Source organism: Ictalurus furcatus, chromosome 4, assembly GCF_023375685.1.
Source record: "Ictalurus furcatus strain D&B chromosome 4, Billie_1.0, whole genome shotgun sequence".
In the NCBI taxonomy this organism is placed as follows: domain Eukaryota; kingdom Metazoa; phylum Chordata; class Actinopteri; order Siluriformes; family Ictaluridae; genus Ictalurus; species Ictalurus furcatus.
In genome coordinates, this window is record NC_071258.1 from 36036162 (window position 1) to 36051161 (window position 15000).

Below are 15000 nucleotides of genomic sequence, written 5' to 3' on the forward strand. Positions count from 1 at the left end.
TATTGTTTACTTTAAAAGCAATATATATCCGCAACATATTCTTTTAGGAGTTAAGCCGATAAGGATTCAGAATGAAACGGCGCAAGTGCTGTATAATACGTTACATCTAGCTCCCCTGAAGCAGTCTGCTAGGGAACGTATGGATACTGAAGTGCCATCGAGTAAAGAATGGGACGAGAGAGAGAAGAAATCGAAATAAAAACGAATAACATATAACCATGCTCTGCCATGTATTCCTTGGCTTCCTTTTTGTCTTTATTTCTTTATCATTATTCTGTAATTCCTGTAATCGTTATATATCTATAGTGTTCACTTTTTTTTTTATTTAGGGGAAGCAATATATTGCGACACTGCGTCAGGAAATGTCGCCATAAAGTAATAAAATAAAAAAAACAACTAGACTAACTTGTTGGAAAACGTATTATGGGATGTTTATCTATGTTTTAGGAACGTTTATTTATACTGCATCGTGTTCGAGTCTGTGCTTGAACTGGAGTAAAGACATTTGTGTTCAAGTTAATAAAGGTATTTCTTTACGTTTAAAATGAGCAGGTGAGAGGGCTGGCGTTTCCGAGAAGGAGAAAGATAAGAAATTAGGTCATTATAGTAATTTGTGTTTACACTGACAATAAAAACTCTTACATGCCCGTGTGTGTGTGTGTGTGTGCGTGTGTGTGTTCGTGTTCATGCAGGCACGGATGCATCTGCGTTTGACCAGCTCGTGCTGACACTGGCGTGGAACCGTGTGGACATCGCGAAGGATCACGTGTTTGTTTACGGACAAAAGTTACTAGTGAGTGTGTGTGCGCGCGTGTGCGTGTGTGTGCGTGTGTGTGCGTGTGTGTAGTTAAACTGTCACCTTTGTAAAAACCAGTGGAAATTTATACCCATAAGGAATCACATTTCTGTTTTTACTGAACACACAAAACTTCTAGAGATCAGTGAGGTCAAATCGTGTGTGTGTGTGTGTGTGTGTAGGTAGATTCCTTGGAACAGGCCATGCTGGATGCGTTAGTGATGGACCGTGTGGATTTTGTGAAGCTGCTAATTGAGAATGGTGTGAGCATGCACCGGTTCCTCACCATCTCACGCCTGGAGGAGCTTTACAACACGGTATACACACAATCACTCTCTCTCACACACACACACACACACACACACACACACACACACACACTCACAGAGGTCAAGTCTCTGAGACCCAGACCAAGACGGAGCATAAAAATGAGCCTGAGACTGACCTTAAATCCCAGACCAAGACTCTAAGCACTAAGATGCTGAGCACTGGGCCCAAAACTCTCACCTGCCGAGACTCGCAGTGAGACGCACTCGCGACTGCTGAGACGGCCTCTACACCGCAGAGACTCGCGCCCGAGACGGCCTCCGGACCGCCGAGACTCGCGCCCGAGACTCACTGAGACTATAACTGACCTGTTTCAAAGTGTGTTCTTTACTCTGTTCTTACAGAAACAGTTACCAGCAAACCCCACATTGCTGCAGCTCGTCAGAGATGTCAAGCAGGTACACCGCCTACACTTTATACACGTGCACGCTGGTTTTTGTTTTTATTTTTGGTTGATGACAACATTAATATTACCATTCTTCAGGGGAATCTCCCTCCGAACTACAAGATCACTCTAATCGATGTGGGTTTGGTGATTGAGCACCTGATGGGCGGAACATACCGCTGTAACTACACACGCAAGCGCTTCAGGATCATCTACAACAACCTGCATGGCAACAGCCGGGTAACTGCACAGCCCTTGATCTCGCTAGCTATCTAGGTTCTGTAAGTAAGGTTTAGTTAAGGTAATGCTACACCGCCACCGTCCAGGTTATCTTCGTGTTGGCGAAGTGTAAGTGGGTCTGTGATTGTTTTAATCGCCATGCGAATCATATTGTTCGTCAGCGGAAATGTACCAAGTGTAACCGATGCTTGCGGTTTCCATAGCGCTCAGGCCGCGGTCCACCCAGCGCACCTCCTCTGCGGAAAAATCACGAGGCCTTCAGTATGCAGGCTGACAAGAAGGAGAAAACCCGGCACAACCACTTCATCAAGACAGCTCAGCCTTACAAACCAAAGGTAGAGTAAGATCCCGTCTCTCCTTTATCGCTACTCTGTTCACTGCAGGGTTCACTTTATCACACGAACTGTCTGTCTGCCCTCCTGTCTGTCTCTCAGTTGGATTCCAGCAGTGACGTGCAGCACAGGCGTAGTAAGGAGGAAGTGGTGGACATCGACGACCCTGAGACTCGGCGCTTTTCGTACCCGTTTAACGAGCTGCTAGTGTGGGCCGTGCTGATGAAGAGGCAGAGGATGGCGCTGTTCTTCTGGCAGCACGGAGAGGAGAACATGGCCAAGGCACTGGTTGCCTGCAAGCTCAGCCGCTCCATGAGCTACGAGGCCAAAAAAAGCGATGTGGTGGATGACATGTCACAGGAGCTGAAAGAGTACTCCAAGTGAGTCCGAGTCAATCACAATGATGCAGTGAAATACAGAAAGATGAGTCACTCCAAGTGAATCAGAGTCAGTCACAGTGATTCAGTGAAATCCAGAAAGCTGAAAGAGTCACTACAAGTTAATGATTCAGTTGATTCTAGTAAGTCAGATTCAGAGAGGTTCTTGGTTTTGATGAGACCGATTCAGTGAGTCCAGTTCTCTCGATTCAAAGGAGTCAGGTTGTGATGTTAAGTGAGTGGGGTACAATCGATTGTAATGAGTCAGAGTCGATGAACACGGATCACTTTATTCCAGTGAGTACACTTCTTCTTGATTCTGATGAGTCTCAGACACTCAATTGCCATGGATCAGATTCAGTGAGTCAGATTCACTTGGTGAGTCAGTGAGTCTAGTTCAGGCTGTCTGATTCATTTATTGAGAGTCAAATGTTGCCTTGTTGCCTAAGTGTGTGTGTGTGTGTGTGTGTCAGTGAGTTCGGCCAGCTGGCGGTGGACCTGTTGGAGCAGTCCTTTCGGCAGGACGAGATGATGGCGATGAAGCTGCTGACCTACGAGCTGAAGAACTGGAGTAATTCGACGTGTCTGAAGCTGGCCGTGTCGTCACGCCTGCGCCCGTTCGTCGCTCACACCTGCACACAGATGCTGCTGTCTGACATGTGGATGGGCCGCCTCAACATGCGCAAGAACTCCTGGTACAAGGTGCAGCTCTCTGTCTGCCTCTCATCCTGTCTGTCTGACTCTTGTATTTCTGTCTGTCTGTCTTAACTCGCTGCTCTGTGTGTGTGTGTGTGTGTGTGTGTGTGTGTGTGTGTGTGTGTGTGTCAGGTGATCCTGAGCATCCTAGTGTTCCCTGCCATCCTGATGTTGGAGTATAAGAGTAAGGCAGAGATGGCCCACATCCCTCAGTCTCAGGATGCTCACCAGATGACTATGGAGGACAGTGAGCACAACCTACAGACCTCTGATGACATCCAGATGGTGCACACACACACCCACACACACACACAAAGTACACTATGCTTCCCTTTGCTCCTTGTTTTGTTCTTGTGTGTGCATTTAATCACTAATGAATACTAGTTTCTGCATGAAGCATGAGCAATGCCTAAAAAAAAAACACCCAGGAAGTAAGAAACTAGGTTCCTGTACACCTGGGGTCCCAAACTAAGGATCACGACCCCACATGGCTCACTCAGTCATTGACACAAGTAGAAATCGACAGTTTTCTCGATATGTTTAATCATTCGTCCATAATTGGTTATCGTTTTTTTAATACCGGATCCACCGAAAAATGAGAATTGCGCTCAGGACCGTCATAACAGGCATTAATGATGTTACTTAAACACTTGATATGTAGTTTAAACCGCTTGGAAGCTTTTATTTAATAAAAAAAAGACACTTTAGTAACAGTGCACTTTATTTATTTATTTATTTATTTATTTATTTATTTATTTATTTAAAATGATTTTTGCACTCTTTCAGATCCCTCTGTTTAGAGGTGTATAAATAAGAGTTTTGTTTTGTATGCAAGGAGGAAGTGAAATTGTGTCAAAAACAGAAGCAAAACAACAAATATAAATAAATAGCGGTTCTGCATATCGGTTATCAGGAACATAAACAGTAATCGTTATCACTTATAAAAAACCAATATCGGTTGATCTCTAATACACAAGTCGTCAAGGCTTAGGGGTTTTCCGAAAATTCGTAACGTGCAGTTGGGCTTGTTCGGAAACGACCCTTTACTGTAAACTGGAAATAATTTCTAGAAACAAATGAGCAAGAACAAAGATGTTAACCTGTGTGTGTGTGTGTGTGTGTGTGTGTGTGTGTGTGTGTGTTCAGGACGTATTTAAGGACTCCCGTATGAGCGAGCACACGGAGGTGAAGAGTGAGGCCGAGGTTCTCCTGCGCTCACGTCGATTGCCCATCACACGCAAGTTTTACGCTTTCTACCACGCCCCCATCGTCAAGTTCTGGACCAACACGGTGTGTGAACAGTCTTCTCATGGTTCGTGTGTGTGTGTGTGTGTGTGTGTTAGATGTTGACTAATTGAATGTGTAACCCCACTCCTCCTGCCCCTATAACCCTGTGAGATTATGAACAGCACGTCTCACTGATGCTATCATCTTCTCGAACAAAGATAAAGGTGCTGGAAAAACGCCCTGAGCCACACACACACACACACACACACACACGTGTCTAAATCTCTTTCCCACCATTTGTTTAGCAGTAAAGTTGCGTTTTCTCTCTCTCTCTGTGTGTGTGTGTGTGTGTGTGTGTGTGGTTACTCATGCATCCTCAGTGTTATTTTAAGGCTTTGTCCTAAATGCTAGCATTCCTTAGTTAGTGTGCTTACCACATGTACTGTAAGTGTGTAAAGTGTGTGTTTTCATGAGTGTGTGTGTGTGTGTGTGACGGTATTTGATCCACCTTGCTGTAGCTGTTCTATCTGGCCTTCCTGATGCTCTACTCCTATGTGGTGTTGGTGAAATTGCCGAGCTTTCCGTCGCCGCAGGAGTGGGCTGTCATCCTGTACATCTTCACCTCTGCCATTGAGAAAATACGTGAGGTACACACACACACACTCACACACACACACACACACACACACACACACACACACACACACACACACACACACTCAGCTGACCTCATGGACAGATCCATGAAGCACTTCTCGCTGTCTCCGTGTTAGATGTTCATGTCAGAAGGAGGAAAGATCAGCCAGAAGATCAAAGTGTGGTTCAACGATTACTTCAACACTTCGGACTTCATCGCCATCGTGATGTTTATGGTGGGTTTCGGCCTGCGCTTCGGCTCTGGCGACGTCGCTGTCGCTGGGAGGATCGTTTACTGCCTGAACATCATCTTCTGGTACGTCCGGCTCCTCGACATCCTCGCCGTCAACCAGCAGGCCGGCCCTTACGTCATGATGATTGGCAAGATGGTGAGATGTTAATTAGTAAATAGGAGTTAGTAGTTGATGTAATATTTATAACGATAATAATAAGAGTTGTCGTGTGGGCAGGTAGCAAACATGTTCTACATCGTGGTGATCATGCTGGTGGTCTTGGTGACGTACGGTGTTCCCCGTAAAGCCATCCTCTACCCCAACTCTACGCCTCACTGGTCTCTCATCGTCGACGTGGTCTTCCAGCCGTACTGGATGATGTATGGGGAGGTGTACGCCTATGAGATTGACGGTACACACACACACACACACACACACACACACACACACACACTGTAGAAATGTAAGCAAGGTTGGGTTTGCACTCATCATCTCGTGTGTCACACAGTGTGCGCTAACAACAGCAACACCGAGCCCCACATCAGGGACCTGTGTGGGCCGGGGGTGTGGCTAACTCCAGCGCTGCAAGCCGTTTATCTGTTCATACAGTACATCCTGATGGTCAACCTGCTCATCGCCTTCTTCAAGTGAGCACCACGAATTCACACACACACCCCTAAACACTGCCCTAAACACTACACCAAAGTTATACCCATAAACTTATACCCCTGCACCAACTTTACACCAATAAACACTGCCCTACACTGATTTTACAGTGTAATGTAGCACCAATAAACCCCACGACTGAAACTGTACAACAGTAAACTGTAGTAAAGAGAATCTTTACACTATTTAAACACCGCTCTACAACAGCTTTAGATCGGTAAACCATCTCCACAGACATTTACATTGATAAATCTGGATTAACAGCATCTTTACATGAACAAACCTATTCTTCTTTACACCCAGAACCCCGACTCTCTATCCAGTTTACAGCAATTAATCTTTACACCGCTAAACACCTCTCTAATTAGTTTTTCAATCATATGCATTAAACTACAGTACTACTTTATCATCATCATCATCATCATCATAATATCAATAACAACATTTACCTGCAGTAAACAAACATGTCTGTCTGTCTGTCTGTCTGTCTGTGCCCCCCTCAGTAATGTGTACCTGCAGGTGATGTCCATGTCTAACCTGGTGTGGAAATATCAGCGTTACCACTTCATCATGGCGTATCATGATAAACCCGTTCTCCCTCCACCGCTAATTTTCTTCTGCCACATCGCCTCACTCATTCGCTTCCTCTGCAAAAGCAGGAAAAAGGACAGCAGTGCTTATGGACCAAGTACATCACACACCCCACACTTACATATACACAATTATACACACACTGACTCTTAAATATTCACACTCTCCTGTTCTTTCCTCCTTCAGAGCTCTTCCTAACTGAAGAGGACCAGAAAAAGCTGCACGATTTTGAGGAGCAGTGTGTGGAGACATATTTCCATGAGAAAGATGACAAGTTTCACTCTGGGAGTGACGAGAGGATCAGATTAACCTCCGACCGGTTAGCATCGTTACCACCAAGCATCAATCAGCAACGTTCTCATACCATTGTATAGCATCTTTACACCACTAAACACTACCTGATTGCATATTTACAACATTGAACACTCCTAGAACTCCTAAACACTGCTCAGTATCAACCTAGCATTTCCAAATGCAAAGTACAGCGACGTCACACCACTGAACGCTGCGTCACAGCAACGTTACACCACCGAACGCTGTGTCACAGCGACGTTACACCACCGAACGCTGCGTCACAGCGACGTTACACCACTGAACGCTGCGTCACAGCAACGTTACACCACCGGACGCTGTGTCACAGCGACGTTACACCACCGAACGCTGCGTCACAGCGACGTTACACCACTGAACGCTGCGTCACAGCGACGTTACACCACCGGACGCTGTGTCACAGCGACGTTACACCACCGAACGCTGCGTCACAGCGACGTTACACCACTAAACACCGCGTCACAGCGACGTTACACCACCGAACGCTGCGTCACAGCAACGTTACACCACTGAAAGCTGCGTCACAGCAACGTTACACCACTGAACGCTGCGTCACAGCAAATTTACACCACTGACCTCTGCTTAATAGCCACATTACTTTTCCAAATAGAATAAAAAGTAAGTTGATTCCTCTGAACTTGACATTAAACTCCATCTTTACATTATTTAACTCCACTCGCTTCCAACTTTACAACCTAAACACTGCTCAGTAACAGCGTTACATTTCCAGATACAATATTTCCACCAGAAAAGACTCTACACCACAGCAGCTTTACTGAAAGAAACACCTCTCTACATCACTAAACCCCACCTGATGCCATTAAATACCGCTTTACAGACACATTACACCATGAAAATCCTACTGCAAGGAAACTTTTTTTTGAAGTAGAACCAAACCATGTGCACCATTCTGTAGCAACATCATGCTATCAAAAACAATTCAGTAGCAACTTTATAGTTCCAAACACCTCTTTACAACAGCTGCTATGCTGCTGTAGTTTAATACCGTGCTATCAGTTGTACATCATGCATTGATTTGAGAGTTTTGGCGTTACAATGATACGTTCCTGGTTGTTTCTGCAGGGTGGAGACGATGAGTGTCCAGCTGAGGGAGGTTGGAAACAGGGTGAATTTTATAAAGCGTTCTTTGCACTCTCTGGACTCTCAGATCGGTCACCTGCAGGATCTGTCTGCACTGACCGTGGACACTCTGAAGGCTCTGACGGCGCAGAGAGCTTCCGAAGCCAGTAAAGTGCACAACGAAATCACGAGAGAACTTAGCCTGTCTAAGAACATGGTGCCTGGCACCGTAGACACCGTCCCGCCCTCAAAAGCCTCAATTTTGGTTCAGAGAAGTGTTTATCCGACCTCGTCCAACATGGCTGACTCTCTGTTTGGACGAGGCGCTTCGGAAGGGGCGCGTCTGAGAGCTGAGCTGGCAATGACTCCAGAAAGGAGGCCGGCGTTTTCTCCGGAGGCTGGATCCTTTGCCGTTGCCACACATGCGCACACAATCGCTCATCCGGATAACACCGCCGACAGCAACCTGCCAACTGCTTGTGGTGCCACGGCGGCGACCTTCTTCGTCAGCACCCCCACACAACCGAGCAGCATACACACACACACACACAGTACACAACTGGGTCAGTCTCACTCTCCTCCCAAGGCTGCTGTGGAGTTTGGTGCTTTTGTGGGTGAGTATGAAAAAATGGGAGATGGAGATGATGATGATGATGATGATTGTGGAAAGCAAGGAGCTTCCAGTTTGTGCCCAAGCGTTGTGGTTACGAGTCAGTTGGAGTGCGAGTGTTACGTGAATCTTGCTTTTACCGACGATGAAGGCTACGTACAGAGCCAAGGGATCTCAAAATCCCTCCCAGGCCCCGCCTCCAGATTTGTCTCTGTCCCCTGGAGGCCCCGCCCTCGGCGCTGTCAGCCTTCTATGGGAGTCGAGCAGCGACTCCGAGTCAGAGCGAGAGGTTCGGCTTCGCCGCCTCACCCTACACCCTGCTGCAAATCTCAGGAGCGGTTTTCAAACCCGTGTACAGTTTATTCCAGAATTTACGCGTAGTCCTTAAAGTCAAGAATGAAAAAGAGTGGAAATACACTTGCTGAAGGTTGCAGCTGATCCACTCCGACAAATCAGCAGTAGTGTACCAGGTGGAAGATCAGACACTTCATTATGACTTCATTATAACAGACAGTCAGTATTTAAATAGGTCCGATAACCTGCTTATTTATTTTACATACACGAGCAGCACTGATATACTTACAGTCGGGTCCAACAGTCCACTCTGAGCTGTTTTTATTCCATCAGTTGTCTTATCAAACACTACCTCCTTCAGCTGATCTTCTCCATCACGAACACTGAGATCCAGCTGTTTTTAGTTTTAGCTAATCTTAGAGACCAAAAAAAAAAAAAACCACACGAGAGAACAAAGAAACTGGAAAAGTCTCAATAGATATACAAGGGAAATGGAGCATAGGGTTACTAGGAAATTCTGAACAAGAAGCCAGCACTGAAAAGTTGGAAAGAAGCCAACAAGGTGCCTGGAAAATGTGAAAGAAGGAACATGTAGAGTAGTGTAAAATTAGGGACATTACATAACGAAAGGAAAACATTTAAAATAGGCACGCTAGAAGGTTGGATAGAGGTACCCGTGGAAACACCTGGCAACCCTGAGAACAAGAAACCTCAGAAATAAGAGAAGGAAACTGGGAAGCTGTAACCTAAAGACACCAAAATATGGAGGGGAAAAGGAAACCAGGGTCACAAGGAGCATTAGAAAGTAGGAAAAAAAATAAGCAATGGAAACTTGAAAAGTATGAAACGAGAAGGAGGAAACTAGGGACACAAGAAACTAGGAAAGAAAAAGTAACTGTTCCATATGAACATAAGACAGTGAGGGACCTTTTAAAGATAGGAACATGAGAAACTGAATATGAAGTTGAAAAGGGAACCCCTGCAAGCTGAAAACACTAGAAGCTTGAGAACACCTGGAAACATCAGAATCACGGAAGTGAGGACACTAGGGTCCTGTAAATGAGGAACGTTACAATCTAGGCACTAAGGTAACTCTGGAGCACGGGGAACAAGGGAATGAAGACACCAGATAACAAAACCAGGAGGGACACTGGAGACTAGGAGCAAGAAAACAAAGAAACCAGGGAACAGCTAAATATAATAAACACTAGAAATGAGAGAACGGATAATCTAATGTACAGAAAAAGAAACGGGACAGTAGGGTTATTTGAAACGATCTGTGTGCTTGTGCTTACATGAAGCTCAGAGTGTGTTAGTGTGTTTATCTCGCTCTCTCTATACACACTGGGGGAAATAAGTACTGAACACGTCAACATTTTGATCAGTAAATATATTTCCATTGAGGTTTTTCACATGAAACTTTCACCAGACATCAGAATTAACTCGGAAATATAAAGAATTCACAGCATTAAAGTCCGTAAATAAAGTTATGTGGAATGAAGTGGAATGACACGGGGGGGGGAGTATTGAACAAGCTAAGAAAAAGCAGTTCTCCAAAAGGTAAGGCAAGGAACCAGCTGAAATCCGTAAGTAATCACACCCCCTGTCTGTGCAGATTAATATCAGCTGGGTTAGTACATTGATGGTCTATAAAAAGGCTTTTCGTTATCAAGGTGTCACAAGAAACATCTCATGATGGGTAAAAGCAAAGAGCTCTCACAAGACCTTCGCAACCTTATTGTTGCAATCGGATACAGACAGGAACTTTTGTATTCTGAACCCAAAACTTCTGAATCCTCCAGTAAGCACCATTGGGGTCATTATCCACAAGTTTAAGCAACATCACTCCATCATCACCCGGCCATGCACAGGAGCTCCTCACGAGATCTCTGAGTAGGGAGTCAGAAGGATAGTCAGAAGAGTAGCCCAAGAGCCAAGAAACACTCAGAAAGAGCTCCAGAAACACTTGGATGCAGCAGGTGCCATTGTCACAGAGAAAACAATAGGAAATGCACTCCACTGCTCACGCTCACCCCGCAAGACTCCACTTACTAAAGAAAAGGCATGTCGAAGCTCGTTTAAAGTTTGCTACAAATCATTTGGACAAGCCTATGAAATACTGGGAGAGTGCAGTCTGGTCAGACGAGAGCAAAATTTAACTTTTCATACTACACACCATATTTGGAGAAGAAATGGTGCTGCACATCACCCTAAAAACACTACAACAACAGTGAAGTTTGGAGGTGAAGCATCATGGTGTGGGGCTGTTTTTCATCACATGGTACTGGAAGACTTCATATCACTGAAGGAACGATGAATGGCTGAATAATCACATTGAAAATATATTTACTGAAAAAAATGTTGATGCATCCAATACTTATTTCCCCCACTGTATGTGTATGTGTGTGTGTATATATATATATGTGTGTGTGTGTGTGTATATATATATACATATGTGTGTGTGTGTGTGTGTGTGTATATATATATATGTGTGTGTGTGTGTATATATATATATATATATGTATATATATATATATATATATATATATATATATATATATATATATATATGTATGTGTGTGTGTGTGTGTGTGTGTATATATATGTGTGTGTGTGTGTGTGTATATATATATATATATATATATATATATATACACACACACACACACACACACATATATATGTGTGTGTGTATATGTATATATATATATGTATATGTATATATGTATGTGTATATATATATATACATATATATATACATATATATATATATGTGTGTGTGTGTGTGTGTGTGTATATATATATATATATATGTGTGTGTATATATATATATATATATATATATATATATATATATATATATATATATAAATAAAATATATAGAGAGAGAGAGGCAAACACGAACAGCAGATTGATATATATGAGGATGATTACTATTAGTGTATGATGACTGATGGGATATACACAGCTCTGAGTGTGTGTGTGTGTGTGTGTGGACCCTCCTGTGTGAATATGGTACCGCTCTACTGAATCAGGAGTTTGAAAACCAGTCACCTAGACCTCCTGTGTCGTTTGTGTGTGTTGCTGTGGGCAGGTGTATGTCCTCTACTGACACGGTGTAGTAGGAAAACCATCTACACAGATCTAAGTGTGTGTGTGTTGAGGGTATAACGAGATCAGTAATGGTGGAAGTCCCTGATCTAACACCTTTGTGTGTGTGTGGTGGTAGTAAGTGTTGGGCAGAGGAAAGGAGTATGGTGTGTGTGTGAGAGGTGGAGGTTAAATATGGAAAGTGAGGTGATGGTCATGTAAAATAGCACAGTGCAATGTTCTTTCACTGTTTAATGATGTCACTGCTCTGGAAATCACCCAGTCACGCTTAAAAAAAAATTGTTATTCATTTATTTAAATTAATCTGTTTTTATCATGACTCTGGGTTAGCAAAGATGCTTTATTATTATTATTATTATTATTATTATTAGAAATGTTGTCTTCAAGCCCAATTTACTAATATAAACATATTATTTATGAATTTTGAGGGTCCAGCTGCTGAAACCTGATTGGTTGGTGGTCCTGCTGGCAATGTTTTTATTTTGATTAATCCGGAGCATACTGAATTCTGGTCACACAGGTTGTTTCAAACTATTTTAACGTCACAGTGCCCTCTAGTGGCAGAAAGTAGGTTAATAAATGTAAGCGTAGTGAACTAAAAATCTATATGGTCCAAATTGCATTACTCCTGCATTATTTATTGATCAGGTACCCCTCGCTGTAGATCAGACATGGGGTGGAGTCGGACCTGATCCAGCCCCTCCTACCTGTACTATGCTGTACAGAACTGAGCCCAAAGTCCAGAGGGTGGAGTGTGTTTAATGTGCTGTACAGCATTGCCTGTGTTAGGTAGTAGGCTTAGTGTTCTTGGACACCAGTTGGATCAGATCCAGCTCCGCCCCCTGAACTTTTGGTTCTGCAGGAAGGACTACTATTATTACTACTACTACTTCTACTACTTTCTTTCTTTCTTTCTTTCTTTTTTTAAGCATTAACCAAAATGTCAGAAGGAAAATAAAACCTCAGAAAGATAATGAAATTAGAAGGAGGTTTTAAAATAGAATAAATAACTATTAAATGCTACTTAAACTACATTTTTAACAGTTATTTATATGGTTCAAGGCAAAGTTCCTTGACCAATCAGCTTTCAGCAGGTGTCCGGTAGACTAACTGAACAAGTTGAATAAAAATATTTAATAAAATACGGACAATTTAATCTACAAAATGCCTTAACTGAGAAGTAAAATTAAAAGCCTCAAGTGCTTGGACCCCTAGCTGTAAGAAGAAATCACACACACACACACACACACACACACACACACACACACACACTACATAGTAATAATACTCTAGGTATGTGTTGATTGACAGCTGGTGTGGTTAGGAGTGGTGTAAAGTCCACACTGGTGTTACATTTTGAGTGTTAGATTAACTGTTTCCAGAGCACACAGTCATCAGAATGCAGTGTGTGTGTGTGTGTGTGTGTGTGTGTAGATGTGTAAGAGGTCATACGTGCAATTGGCATTGTTCTCACACATTCCTGTTCCTCTGAAAGGTCATAAGGACAACTCTGAAAGTCAAAGGTCATCCCCTAAGCAGAGCTCTGTGGGCTGCAGGCAGCTCAGTCACAGCAGCAAGGTCAGACACACACACACACACACACACACACACACAATGCAGGACAAAGTGAATCAGAGTCATATGACCATGACCTTCATCCTGTGTGTGTGTGTGTTACAGGGAGAGGGTCATATGAGGACGGTGAACTCTTACGCTGGGTTCACAGAGCTCGACAAAAATCCGGCATTCCTGCAGCCAAGTACGCGCACACACACACACACACACACACACACACTCACACACTCACACACTCACACACTCACTCACTCACTCACTCACTCACTCACTCGCTCTCGCTCTCTGAAGTTAATTTTAACCACCATTTTTATTTTAAAAAAAACTAGCAGAGCCGAAAGATTCTCTTATCATTAATTAGCTGCTAATAATTATGTTTACATAACATGTAAATAATACATAAACGTGTGTGTGTGTGTGTCAGGTCTGAGTAAGCGGGACAAGAGTCGAGTGTCAGCGGAGGATGTTCAGTTCCACGACGACCCACGAACAGCGCTGCTACTGGTAATCTCACACACACACACACACACACACACACTTAATACACACGATGCATATCAATCCTTTTGTGTTCCGTTTGGGAGCAGTATTGATGGGGGTGTGTGTGTGTGTGTGTGTGTGTGTGTGTGTGTGTGTGTGTGGGCCCTCCTTCTTGTGTTTCCTGTGCAGGAAAGAGCTCAGGGAAAATCAGTGCAGGCCAGCAGCAGTGTGTGAGTACACACACACACACACACACACACACACACACACACACATGTGCATGCACACACTCACTCACTCATTCATATATATATATACACGCATACACACACACACACACACAGATGCAGTGTGTAATGTTTCTCTGGTTGTGTTTTGCAGAAGTCCAGTAGACGACACCACCAATGGTGAGACAAAACACAGTTTATGACACACACCTGTTTGTACATCATAACTTAAGCTAGCTATCACACTGCTGCACCATAACCTGTCTGACCATCGTGTGTGTGTGTGTGTGTGTGTGTGTGTGTGTGTGTGTGTTAGTTACAGCCACAGTAGGCCTTTACTCCGCCCGTCACAGCCCTCTCAGTACACGTAAGGACTGTAAGTCACCCCCTGCTGGCTCACTCACTGTACTGCACTCTATACACCACATACACCACACACACACACACACACAAAACTGCACTTTACACATATCACACACTGTCTCCGTCTGTCTCACTTTGTTTATTTTTTTTCTTTTGTCATTCTCTCGCTTTCTCTCTCACTCTTTCTGGCTTTCTCTTTCACTCTCTCACTCTTTCTCTCTCACTCTCTCTCGCTTTCTCTCTCACTCTTTCTCTCTCACTCTCTCTCTTTCTCTCTCACTCTTTCTCTCTCACTCTCTCTCGCTTTCTCTCTCACTCTTTCTCTCTCACTCTCGCTTTCTCTCTCACTCTCTCTCGCTTTCTCTCTCACTCTTTCTCACTCTCTCGCTTTCTCTTTCACTCTCTCACTCTTTCTCTCTCACT

At 43.8% G+C, this 15000-nt stretch overlaps 1 protein-coding gene across 1 annotated transcript in view; it reads left to right on the forward strand.

Annotated features, from left to right (window-relative positions):
- The window catches only part of trpm7 (transient receptor potential cation channel, subfamily M, member 7), a 32442-nt gene that overhangs the window by 14400 nt on the left and 3042 nt on the right, over positions 1 to 15000 (forward strand). The window contains exons 12-33 of the mRNA XM_053623804.1: positions 693 to 793; positions 979 to 1113; positions 1468 to 1521; positions 1608 to 1748; positions 1952 to 2083; positions 2183 to 2460; positions 2931 to 3159; positions 3286 to 3438; positions 4300 to 4443; positions 4899 to 5027; positions 5154 to 5405; positions 5487 to 5661; positions 5758 to 5896; positions 6419 to 6603; positions 6693 to 6825; positions 7920 to 8815; positions 13428 to 13510; positions 13613 to 13691; positions 13932 to 14011; positions 14177 to 14217; positions 14369 to 14394; positions 14531 to 14590. Coding sequence (XP_053479779.1) covers positions 693 to 793; positions 979 to 1113; positions 1468 to 1521; positions 1608 to 1748; positions 1952 to 2083; positions 2183 to 2460; positions 2931 to 3159; positions 3286 to 3438; positions 4300 to 4443; positions 4899 to 5027; positions 5154 to 5405; positions 5487 to 5661; positions 5758 to 5896; positions 6419 to 6603; positions 6693 to 6825; positions 7920 to 8815; positions 13428 to 13510; positions 13613 to 13691; positions 13932 to 14011; positions 14177 to 14217; positions 14369 to 14394; positions 14531 to 14590 — 3645 coding nt within the window. The remainder of the gene's footprint in view (positions 1 to 692; positions 794 to 978; positions 1114 to 1467; positions 1522 to 1607; positions 1749 to 1951; positions 2084 to 2182; positions 2461 to 2930; positions 3160 to 3285; positions 3439 to 4299; positions 4444 to 4898; positions 5028 to 5153; positions 5406 to 5486; positions 5662 to 5757; positions 5897 to 6418; positions 6604 to 6692; positions 6826 to 7919; positions 8816 to 13427; positions 13511 to 13612; positions 13692 to 13931; positions 14012 to 14176; positions 14218 to 14368; positions 14395 to 14530; positions 14591 to 15000) is intronic.